Raw genomic sequence first — 11,538 nt, 5'->3', positions numbered from 1 at the left:
ACAATATATTTCACGTCAGTTACACGTTTTGGATGTTTTCAGCACCTGGGGGAAAAGGGTTTGTTGTAACGTTTCTCATCCCTGCTGAGAGACTTACTTCGCGGCTGGGGCTGGCAGCCGATATGTTCTGTTTCCCAGATGGAACATAAAACTTTCTGTTACTGCCATTAGCATAGGTATCACCCGGCACTAGAGTTTGTGCTGGCTGGGTTCGGATTGCTGTAAGTTAACGATAGTGACTGGCTGCTGGCTGACTCTAGATGTGTCGTGTCCCCGGGGCTGTTGTCGGCTTTCATCCCGACTGAAGTCCCTTAGCGCTGGGGAGTGAGGCAGAAAAAACAGGGTGGGATAGCTCGCTAAATTAGCATTAGATTTGTCTTCTATCTATACAGCTAACGTTAACGCCAACGTTAGCTGGCGAACATTTCGTTGGTTAGCCCAGTGCTGTTAAACATTAACTTTACCTTGATCAAAACAATTATACTTAAAATAACTTCATGAACGTGTTGAATGATGTTGTAAAGTTATAACGTTGAAGTTCCCCACCGAGCATTAGCGTGAGCTAACACTAACATTACTTGTCAACCTAGCACATTAAGCTGGATCAATCAATATTGAAATGTATCAATAAATAAGATCTCTGCTGTATAACTGTGTTGTAAGTGGCATGTAATCAATGACAAAATGATGCTGTGTGTCAGAAAGCAAGGTTTATAACGGTTACTGAGTATTATTCTTTCTGTGACATTGTATGATTTACGATTACTCGCGAACGTATCATCTCGGTGCCCGTGTTTTGACGGAAGTAACTAGAGGGGTCAAAGGTTTTATGACGCTACTGACAGGCGACTAATGAAACGTCCCGTGTCATTAAAATAAACTAACAGATTTCTCTGGGTTTGAACGTTTGGACGTGGAACATTTAGGATAGTGTAAGTACACAACTCACCAAAATATATAACATAGGTATAGTCGTTTTTAGACATTTTAATGCACACGTTACATATTGTACATTTTAAGTTCAAAAGATTAAAAGTAAAAAGATTTAAATACACAGTTGTGTGTATAACAGTTATCCTAACAGTAGTAGTAGTATTCAACAGTTACTTATAATGTTGTGTTAGCAACACACTTGCAGACAGTACAGTCACTAGTTTGGTTAGCACTAAGCTGATCATAGAAAAACAAAAACAGGTGTATTAAAATAGAATATATACAGATTTTTGGGGAGTAGTGAACTATAAGTAATTAAACTAGTAGTTTAACAAAATTTCCCAGTAGCTTGCTGTAGTTCAACTACATCTATATTTGCATAATGATTCAAAAAGTTAAATTTTGTTAGGATCCTGCTGTGACTGACTACCTTTGTGCCACTCTTGTTGCCATGTTGTGTATTGTGTTGTGATTTGTGCTAGTTGCTGTGTTCCATGTGTTCTGTGGTTACCTGTCTGTCATGTGTCTTTGTCTCCCCCCATCCCCTTATATGGTCTGCACTTCCTGTCTTGTTAGTTTCACTCGGGTTCTGCTCTCACCTGTTCCCAATTGTCTCGTTAGTTTCCCTCCGTTCTGCGCTCACCTGTTTCTTGTTACTGTCTTGTCCAATCCTCTGTCTTTCTGTTGATTGGTCTGTGTATTTCTACACCCCTCTGTTCCTGTTTGTTTGTAGGTTTGTGTTTGTAAGTTGTCGAGTCTAAATAAATTGTGCACATCTGCCTGAAAGAGTCTTGCATTTGGATCCTCCTGCTGAAACTGTGACAAATGTATTCAATTGTATTTATAGAGTTAAATCACAACAGGAGTTATCGCAGGACACAGATAGAGTGGGTCTAGACCACACTCTATACTTTACAAAGACCCAAACAATGTCCCACAAGCAAGCATTTGGTGTGAGATGCGAGATGGGTTGCCACCTGCCGCTGCCTGTTGGGACACAAAGACACTGATACAGATTTTCAGAAATTTTAGTAATATTTTATGTGGGGAAACCATGGTAAACAAAATATTATTCATAGCCGAGTATTTTTTTATATACTATAAAATGTGTCTAGACTTTAAGTAAATGTAACCATAGCTGCCAAATAAATAAAGTGGAGTTAGTCAAGTCATATCAAGTCAAGTCAATTTTATTTATATGTCAAATATCACAAATCCATTTGCCTCAAGGGGCTTTACAATCTTTACAGCATGCGACACCCTCTGTCCTTAGACCCTCGGTTCAGAAAAAGGAAAAACTCTCCAAAAAACACCCTTTAACAGCGAAAAATGGAAACCTCAGGAGGACCAACTGAGTAGGGATCCCTCTCCATTGACGGACAGACATGCAAAAGATGTCATGTGTAAAGAATAGAAAAATCTGAATTGAAATGGAGTAGAAGTAATAAATAAGAAATAATGTAGCATATACTAAAAATGATCAAGTAAATTATCCCAAAAATATAAAGTCTACTAAATAACAGACAAAGGGTTAGCAGACACCAGACCTTGAGCAGTTTAAGCTCCTTCTGCTCTGCTGACCAACAGCTTGCTGAGTTCCTGTTACTGCTATACACCTGGATGTGGGTGGTAAAGATTACAGAGATGCTTTGAGACAGATAGCTGGGCTCAGGCTTTCTGGGATTCTCTGATGCTGTGATGACCCCCTATCTGAGAGTGCAGTTTTTTATAAACTCTTTTAATCCTTGGGAGAGTCAATTAGCCAGCTTGTTTTCAGCAAAGGCCTGTCTAACATTTACACAGTTGCATTCAGTGTCTAAAATCTATCAGTGAAAATAAAGTCAATGCCAAGAATAAGTACCACAGCCATACAGTATATGTTTAGTAGTGTTCCAGCTTGTTTTAGCCTGCATTTTGTGCACTTGATACTGTTCCTATTTGAATCTGCACATATGTTGATAAGCTTCCAGTTTCTTTTACCGATGACACCTGCTTTTCTTCTATTCTTATTCAACTATTTCTCAGAGGAATCTTTGTCTGTTTCTGCCATTTTAATTTACAGTCTAGTTGAACCATTGTTCAGCGTTTTGTTCACCATGTACGTAACATGACTTTTCTTTGTTAAGCCTGTCATGTAAACCAAATAGTTCAGTGTACATGTGCAGTTAATTTTAGGCACTGGATAAATGCCAGGATTCTGTTGGTGATAAAGTTGAGGCTAGTCAAGTTTGACTAGGCACTATGATTAAGTAAAGGGTGGTTATTTTTTGTCCAAGAGATTTCCTGTTAAGAGATCAAGAGGGCTAAACCATCCCTATGACATAAAAGATATGACAAAGAAACCTGATAAGTGCCTAGTGTGAATGGAATTCACATAGTTACAGTCAGATAAATGATGATCAGGAACAGGAACTATCTTACTAAAATTCCTGTCTTCATTAATTCTTGGCACAACTGGCATCTTTACCCAGCACTTACAGTAAATGCTACGAACGAGTTTCTGTGTGTGTGTGTGTGTGTGTGTGTGTGTGTGTGTGTGTGTGTGTGTGTGTGTGTGTGGTGTCTCAAAGTAAGTTGGACATGTCTGGCAAACAAGAAAACAGAGTTGTTTATATCTTAAGTGAACCCACAGCACAGTGGATAAGGCTAAAAACACCACCTGATAAACATGGCTCTGAATTACCTGATGAGCTTAAAGTCTTACATGCAAATGCGTGTGTGTGCGTGCGCGCGTGTGTGAGTGTACTGTGTGTGTGTGTGTGTGTGTGTGTGTGTTGATGCACTTAACGTAACCATATGTGCGTGCTGAAGGAGAGAGAGGGAAGAAACCCCCCCAATCCGTCTTATCTTTTCAGCTCCTTACAATCACAAGCCTTGGTAGGTAGTCAGTACACTCAACAGGTTGCAGGTGTCGGCTGTGTCCATGCACTGTTTGACTACAACATTCTGAGGAGAGAGCATAAAAATAACTGAAGAAATTTAAGTCAACTGGCCCGTGGAAGATGCACTGCCAACAAAAGGACATTGTTGAAGGATCCTAGAAGACCGCATCTAACCGAATACACACATCCTTACCAATGGATATACACTTTGGCTTTCACTTTTTCTCCTGACAAATTTTTCTTCAGAGAAAGAGATTTTTTAAGGTTTTCTTGAGTCACCTTTGAATGCAATAATGGGCTGCTCTCCATCCAAAGGAAAGTTATTTTCAAAGCCAGAAGCTCCTGGACCTCAAAAGGCTCCACAGGCTGAGGCACCACAAGATAGTGTTGATTCTAAACCTGAAGAGGAGAAGAGCAAATGTTTCGAGACCGACGAGAAAGAAAATGAACTTCCTCTACCCGATGAAGAAGAACATCCTACGAAAGAGACTATGTGGTCTCAACTGGCCCCTGATACAGATGCCCAAAACACAGACGACGTTAAAGAAACAGAGGTAAATGTGATGCCCCAAGAAAACGTCGAAGAGGTTATACAAACAGATAAGATTAAAAAGATGGAGAAAAGAAAGAAAAACAAAGGCAAGGGAAGGTCCAACAAAAAGCAAAGAAAAGCCTCTATTTTACAGACAAAGGTAGACTTCCCACCACACATGGTGAGGGCTCACCACGCAGCCTATGCTTTTTTGAACCCGAACATCTCCAAATATGAGACCCTGTTGGGCCTGCTGGACCAGGCCGCCCAGACACAGCTGTCCCTCCAGCCCACAATGTCTGCTTTGGTGTTTCGCTTCGAGGAAATCAACCAGGCCCTAGAGGAGATGGCTGAGGAGGGGGAGCACATGTTGAAGGAGCATGAGGACTACATGGCCTTGCCTTCTGGAATGATAGGCCCAGCTGTTATGCCAGCTAAACCTAGGACTGACACATCCAACCCCCCTTATCCACCTCCAGATCTGTTACAGCAACTGCTCCAGCATTCAACAGAGAAAATGAGGCATGTGGGGGGCTCAGTCCAGGCACTGAGTGACACCACGCTTAAGGACGCAGTGGAGTACTTTTCTTCCCTCTCTAAACTACTGGTTGAGAAGCTGCAGGCCAAGAAGGCAGCAGAGCAGAGGTTGGCTCAAGTGCTGTCACGGGTGGAGGAGGCTGCCATAAGGAAGTCTAACCCAGAGGATTTGGCACTGCACAGTGAAGACAGCGGTTTCGGGGGAGAAAATGAGAGTCTGACAGGGTCTGAGAGGCACCGCCGCCACCGTGGGAGTGCTGGCTCTGGAAGTTGTGGATCTGGAATCAACATTCGTGGTGCATTAGATACTCTGGCCAGCAATGTACCCAACCTGGTAGGCTATAATGAGTATGAAGAAGAGGAGGATGATGATGATGATGAAGAGTATGAGGATGATGAAGGTGATGGGCCTGAAAGAAAGAGGTCGAACTCTGCCCCACCAGATCCCAGTCAAGCTTTTCTTTTCATGTGTGCAAATTACATGCAGGATTGGCAGCCTACGGTCAAACGACCCCAGACTGCTGTCACTGCAACCAAACCTGAACACTCTTCATCCACCAGATGTGTAAACATTATAACAGACCTACAAAAGGGCCAGAGGAACTTGGATCAACAAATGAGAAAGATGTCTGAAATCCAAGGAAAGAAAGAGTTAGCAGGGCCTCATTATAACCTGTATAGAGCTGGACTAAGGAGGCATTCAGTAAGTGGATCAGCAGGTGCACAAAAAGGCCCCTTCAGAACAAATCAATCACCTGATTCCTTACCAATGTTGGCACCCCAGCCACCCAAGCACCACTCTGTCAGAAGGCTGATAAATACATTTAGCCAAGGGGTTGATGGTCGACCAGGGCAGAGCCTTGATAATATTCCACCTCATATCAGGAGGCCTAGGAAAAGTAATGAGGGGGGGATAGTCATCAATGGCAACAATAACAACAGTTGGCCTGAGGGCAGGGATGACCTGGATGTAGACAACCTACCACCTCCGCCCCCAGAGGTTCTGATGGACAATTCCTTCCAGAGTATTGAGGACATACCAGGAAATAAAGAAGGGTCACAGGAAGATTCAGTTGTGAGTCTCCCAATAATAAACCAAAAGAACAGAGTCTCCCAGCGCCTTAAGGCATCGGTGCACAATGTGGAAGTGCTGCCAAACCGGACCAGCATAAGGCCAAGCTCGATCAGTATCTTGTCTGCCCGTCCTGTCAGGCAGGATGCTGTTATGGGGACACAAGATGCAGAGCAGCAAACAGAAACTGATCTGGATCCAGAAATGGAGAAGGTTAACTTGCTCTACCAACAGGCACGTAAGATGATTCACCTGCGCAATGCAGGAGAATCTCCTGACAAGACAGATAATACAGAATTAAGCAGCAGAGGACCACCCCTTCAAGCCAGAATGGGCCAGAGATGTGGAAACAATGAATTATATGAAGGTGAGATGTCCTCTTACAGCCTGCCAGTGACAGCACCGCCTGTCTCTAGAGTCCGCTTACCGCCATCTTGTCCTTCTGTGTGCCACAAATTTCCAAGCCCTCCTGCGTTCCGACCTCAGCCCACCTCTAGACCCTCATCTCGCCCAAGTTCTCCAAGAAAGGTAACACGTGCCACAGATAACTGCACTGAAGAGATCATTCCATCTGTGTCCTTTCACGCTGCCCGCTCAGTCTTCTGTGGAAAGGACTCTCAGACCTGCATAGCCACTGGTAATACTGTACTTCCCAAATTATGGGGAGAGGCCTCCCGGGGCAGACTCCCCATGAGAGGGATAGACAACTCTACCCGCCGCACCCAATCAGAACAGAGGCCTAGTGTGACTTCCTATTCAGAGTTTTCCAAAGATGGCTGTTCAGCCTCTACCCAGGCCAAGGCGAACCAGCCTGTAAACACAAAATATAGGTAAGTAATATCACAAAATTGAGACTAACCTTGTTAATCCTTGCTTTATTGCTAATAAAATAAAGGACTTGACTGGGTACTCACCAATACCGTAATTAAAAATTGACTCATCAAGTCTTTATTTGAGTTTTCAGGCAGCTATTGGCTATAAATATTAAAATCTGATGTACATTATTTTTTATATTCTTCTAAAACTTGACTATTCCATAGGCTTCCACGTAGCTAAAGGTCTGTTACTCTATGACACATTGACAGAATTTGAAATAAAGTAAGGGTTAGATTATATTAGGGTATTATTAGTGTAACTAAAGCACTCAATTAGGTTAGTTTGAACTTGGATGGTTGTTTACATTGAGTCAGGAGCCATATGTGTGGATTCAAGAGTCAAGAGCCATCTGTGAGGATTCAATCAACTGCCTTTCTTACCGTTTTAAGCCAATGACATCAGCACATCTGACTATTTGCATTCCCAGCAGACACAAAACAGATCTGGTACCACACAACTGGTTCAACTTGTAGGTGCTACACCAGATGTCCTTTTATAGGGGGGCGGGCGGCTTTCTTTATTGGATAGTAGAAAAGACAGATAGGTAAAGGGGGAGAGAGACCGGACAACGCGAAGCAAAGGGCCGCAGGTCGGACTTGAACCAGGGCCGCTGCAAATGACTCAGCCCACATGAGGCACACACTCCACTGGGCGAGCCAGAGTCCTCCCCCAGATGGCCTTCTTTATTCGTAAAAGAGTGCTCAAATGTTTTGATAACCTACATTATAACTTGTCTTTCCTAATCAAGTTTTGATAATTGTGAGACAAAGCATCTTGTTATAGTAAGTGTATCATAAATCATTTGTTGACTGCATATTTGAAATATGTGGTCAAGCCTGAATCATACCTTCAACTTATGTTGTAAGAAAATCAAACTGTATAAAGAGCATTAGACAACATGTACATACATATTGTAACAATACTCTGTTGCCAACAAAGAATTATCTTTAGTAAAAAAAAAGTACTTTGATGTAGCATTTCTGCCCTTTCACATGATCTGAAACTGAAAGCATTCAGCAGTTCCATAAGGCAAAATGACAAACTGAATCTTCTGAACATGTAGGAAGACGACGACAGAGACAAGAGAGTCAAATTCCAATTGGCATATGTAACACATTTTTTTTTTAAATGGTTAGGTGAAAGGTGGCTTTGTACAAACAGGTGTAGCAACAACAAAAGACGGGATTAGACATATCCTCTGCAGTTGAAAGGAGAATAGGATAGGGATTTTTGATGGAATGTGGAGTGTTTTTACACTCCGGAAATTACTTGTCAGCCAACCAAACATCAGGCTGCAGAAGAGGGGTAACCCCAAAACCATTTCAAGATGGGTTAGAGGCATGACTGGATTACCCAGTGTTCAAAACTGGCACCTGCCCCTAAATCCCTGGGACTCCAAAGTCCCATGTTTACTCTGCCAATTAGCTGCACACAGTGTTAGTAAATTGCAATTTCTATCACTAAGGTACACTATCAACTAAGGTATTATAACTTAAACTGATAGTACGGTTACATTGTAATGCACTTCCATGAAGCTGGAGCAGGAACGTGTGAGAGACAAATTTAAAAGAGAATTGTCAAAATCGATACAGAAAAGACCTTTTAGTCCATAGTATGGGTCAAGCTCCAAAAACAAAGGATCCTACACTTCATAAGGCACTGCCTGGCCCAGCCCTGCGTAGCAGAGATAGTTCAGGAGTCTGCTATATCTTATCATTTTAAAATCTATGATTTATATCTTTGTAGATCTTTCTTTTTGAAGATTAACAGTAGACATTTAGTCACTCTGCTTCTATCGCAACGTGTTTGGACACCAGCAGTAACAGTGCCCAGTTATATGTTACTAGCTCATCTCCTCCCTCTAGAGAAATCACTTGGCCTAATTCAGATTGGATTAGCCCTCCCACCCCACTCTCCACCTATGCGGTCAATTGAGCTCCTAGGAGCTCCACATAATCCACTCATGCTATAACTCCACTCACTAAAACTCCTTTGCCCCTCCTTTCTTGCTCTCCTATAGGCCGGGCAGCCCTCTGATAACAGGAGACGATGCCCAGTTGGATCCAAGTGCTGCTGTGACAACAGCCTAGACCCCAGTTGTGATTGGACTGCGTTGCTAAAGTAAAATACAAGGTGGAAAGGGAATGAAGAAGGGGATTATGGATTAGCAGGATTCTGAGGTTTAGAACCTTTCTCTTTTCTTGTCTTTTTTTTCTTGTCGTTCCTTTCATGGTGAAAGAGGTTTGTTCTGAGAGTGGGTGATACATTTATAATATTAATTCAAGTGGTTGGTAAGGACCTGAACATTTCTCTTAGATTGACATCTGAAAGGTCGGTCAGAATTTGTCTATATCAGTTTTTAGAAGGTCCTATTTAATCTTGATATACTGTACATGTTGACTCTATAATCAACCTTGAATTTGTTTGACGTTAAAGATAAATGTACACATTTTGTTATGGCAGCCATTGGCACCCCCAAATGTCCTTTCAGATCAATGTTGAACCTCAGAGCTGGAAGGAAAATGTGGGATTTTGGGGTGCTTTTAGCTGCTATAACAAAATCAAAGAGTACCCCTCTAATTTATATAATAATCGGACTCAAGTGTTTTTGTATGCATTTTATTTTGTGTTTGGATGGTTTGTACTAGTTTCCCATCAGTGTTAACCATGTTTTCTACCTCGACTGTGTCCCAATAAAAAGTAAAAAACATAGTCTTATGTCTTTTCTTTAATATGCTGTTTATGGAAATATTCAGGGGCTGTTATTCCCACCCAGTGCGTCATAATAAACATGGTATCTCAGCAATATCCAGCCAGAATAGTACTAAATATAAGAAAAACCTGCTTTACTTTCTGTATTGTTTAACTTAACTCTAAGTTGGTTTATTAAATTATATAGAGATATTGAAGGATACAACTGACAGATCTATAGTAAGACCAGCCAAATCACTTGTTTAAGAATCTGTGTATTATTATTAATGGTTGTATTATCTCTGAAAGCTCAAGCATCAAAACCTTTGGTGTGATTTGTGATCCTCGCCTGACATTCCTGTCTCACATCAAGGCTATTACCAGGACACCATTTTTCCATCTCAGTGATTGCAAAAATTCTACCAATCTTATCATTTCATGATGCTGAAACTGTAATCCATGCATTTGTGTCCTCCCGACTTGATTTAAATCAGGAGAGACTTTGTTTGTAGATATGCAAAAATTATTTATTGTACAACTGTATAATATGAAATGTACAAAGTCTTTTGGAGATTAGACTCCATCGAATCAATAATATTTTTCAATGGGGTAGAGAACAGGAACATAACCCCCGATGGAGCCTAGACACTGGTGGCGGCGGAGAAAGAGACCAGAGACCGGACCGAAGAGGCAACGGAGCGTTCAGCCGGGAGAAACACGAAGACCGGAGGTGGCAGGGGAGGAGGAGGGTCGAGCACTTTGCCTGAAACGACAGCTGACAGCACAGGGAGAGAACAGATTTAAAGCACAGTTGTAAGGCTGTGATTGGCCCTTGAATTTCGTGGCCAAGTCTGATTGGTTTAACTGAAAGCGTCACTTCTAAACAGCTGATTTGATTTAAGAATGAGTAGTGATTGGGTTAATGACATCTTCCTGAAAGAATTCGCGCTGAGCTTCATTACTGCAATGTCCTTTTTTCTGGTCTTCCACATTGTGCCACTAGAGGCCTTCAACTTGCTCAGAACACTGCAGCCAGAATCCTGACAAAGACTAGAAAATATGATCACATAAAAACCTGATGTGGCCTCTCTTCACTGGCTCTGATTTTAAGGTTCTTCTTTTAACATATGAGGCCCTGCATGGACTCGCACCACCTTATTTATCTGAGCTTATTACACCATAAACACCGGCACGCTCTCTCTGCTCCCTTGATGCTGGTCTCCTGGTCAGTCCCCTTTTTTTAAATCTAGATTGAAAACCCACCTCTACTCATTATACTATAGCCAACCATAACACACCAACCTTCACAGACAAACCTTTTTCACTTATTCTCTTATGTTGCTGGTTTTGTATTCTTTATTATTACTGCTTTAATGCTGTTTAATTGTTTTGTTGCTGTCTGTTATTTGTGTGTTCCTTTTAATTGTAAAGTGCACTGAGACCATGTTTAATGGTGATTTTACACTTTAAATAAAATTTGATTGATTGATATATTATGGCACTAAACTTATTCACAATTATATAAGAACTTTATTATGTGTGTTCCTGGCTCCAATCTGATGCTAAATTAAGTTGAGATTGTTAATTTGTCTATAGCATATAGAATAGATATAAATTTAGGTATGATGCAAATTAGCGACAACAGGAATTTATGACAAAATTCTTTACAAAATGGTAAAATTAATAAAACACATTTTCAAGTAATTGACAAATAAATGAATCTGGACAACAGCAAGAAAGAAAACACTCTCCTACTTCCTAACATTGACAGTAGTCTTTTTAGGGTTAGGGTTAATTTCGCTTCCGTGAACTGGATGTAGTTCCCACTCCGACCGGTCCTACGAGAAACCAGTGCGTGGAAAAGGTTCCTAGGTATGTATCGAATGTAAACAAACCGGCATTGGGGGAATACACACGCTATCTTGCCTGCAGTCGGAATGGAAGGGGTTTGATGCAAATTAGCGACAGTCGGCGTTAAGGGGTTAATAAGTGTCATTTGCAACTTCAATCACATC

At 41.5% G+C, this 11,538-nt stretch overlaps 1 protein-coding gene across 1 annotated transcript; it reads left to right on the top strand.

The window, feature by feature from the left end:
* Positions 1–3,788: 3,788 nt before the first annotated feature.
* Positions 3,789–9,544, top strand: LOC120547277. Its single transcript, XM_039782808.1, has 2 exons — positions 3,789–6,786; positions 8,853–9,544. Exons 1-2 carry the CDS (start codon positions 4,109–4,111, stop codon positions 8,920–8,922), a joined length of 2,748 nt encoding a protein of 915 aa, XP_039638742.1. The 5' UTR covers positions 3,789–4,108; the 3' UTR covers positions 8,923–9,544.
* The last annotated feature ends 1,994 nt before the right edge of the window (positions 9,545–11,538 follow it).

Source organism: Perca fluviatilis, chromosome 18, assembly GCF_010015445.1.
Source record: "Perca fluviatilis chromosome 18, GENO_Pfluv_1.0, whole genome shotgun sequence".
Classification (NCBI taxonomy): domain Eukaryota; kingdom Metazoa; phylum Chordata; class Actinopteri; order Perciformes; family Percidae; genus Perca; species Perca fluviatilis.
The sequence above is the reverse complement of the archived record's forward strand: the minus strand, read 5'-3'. Positions and strand labels throughout refer to the sequence as shown.

Bases quoted from the DNA above. Each gene is read 5' to 3' on its own strand.
- LOC120547277 (XM_039782808.1), top strand. From the start codon at position 4,109: ATGGGCTGCTCTCCATCCAAAGGAAAGTTATTTTCAAAGCCAGAAGCT. The intron at 6,787-8,852 runs GTAAGTAATATC...GCTCTCCTATAG, and splicing joins CCTGTAAACACAAAATATAG to GCCGGGCAGCCCTCTGATAA.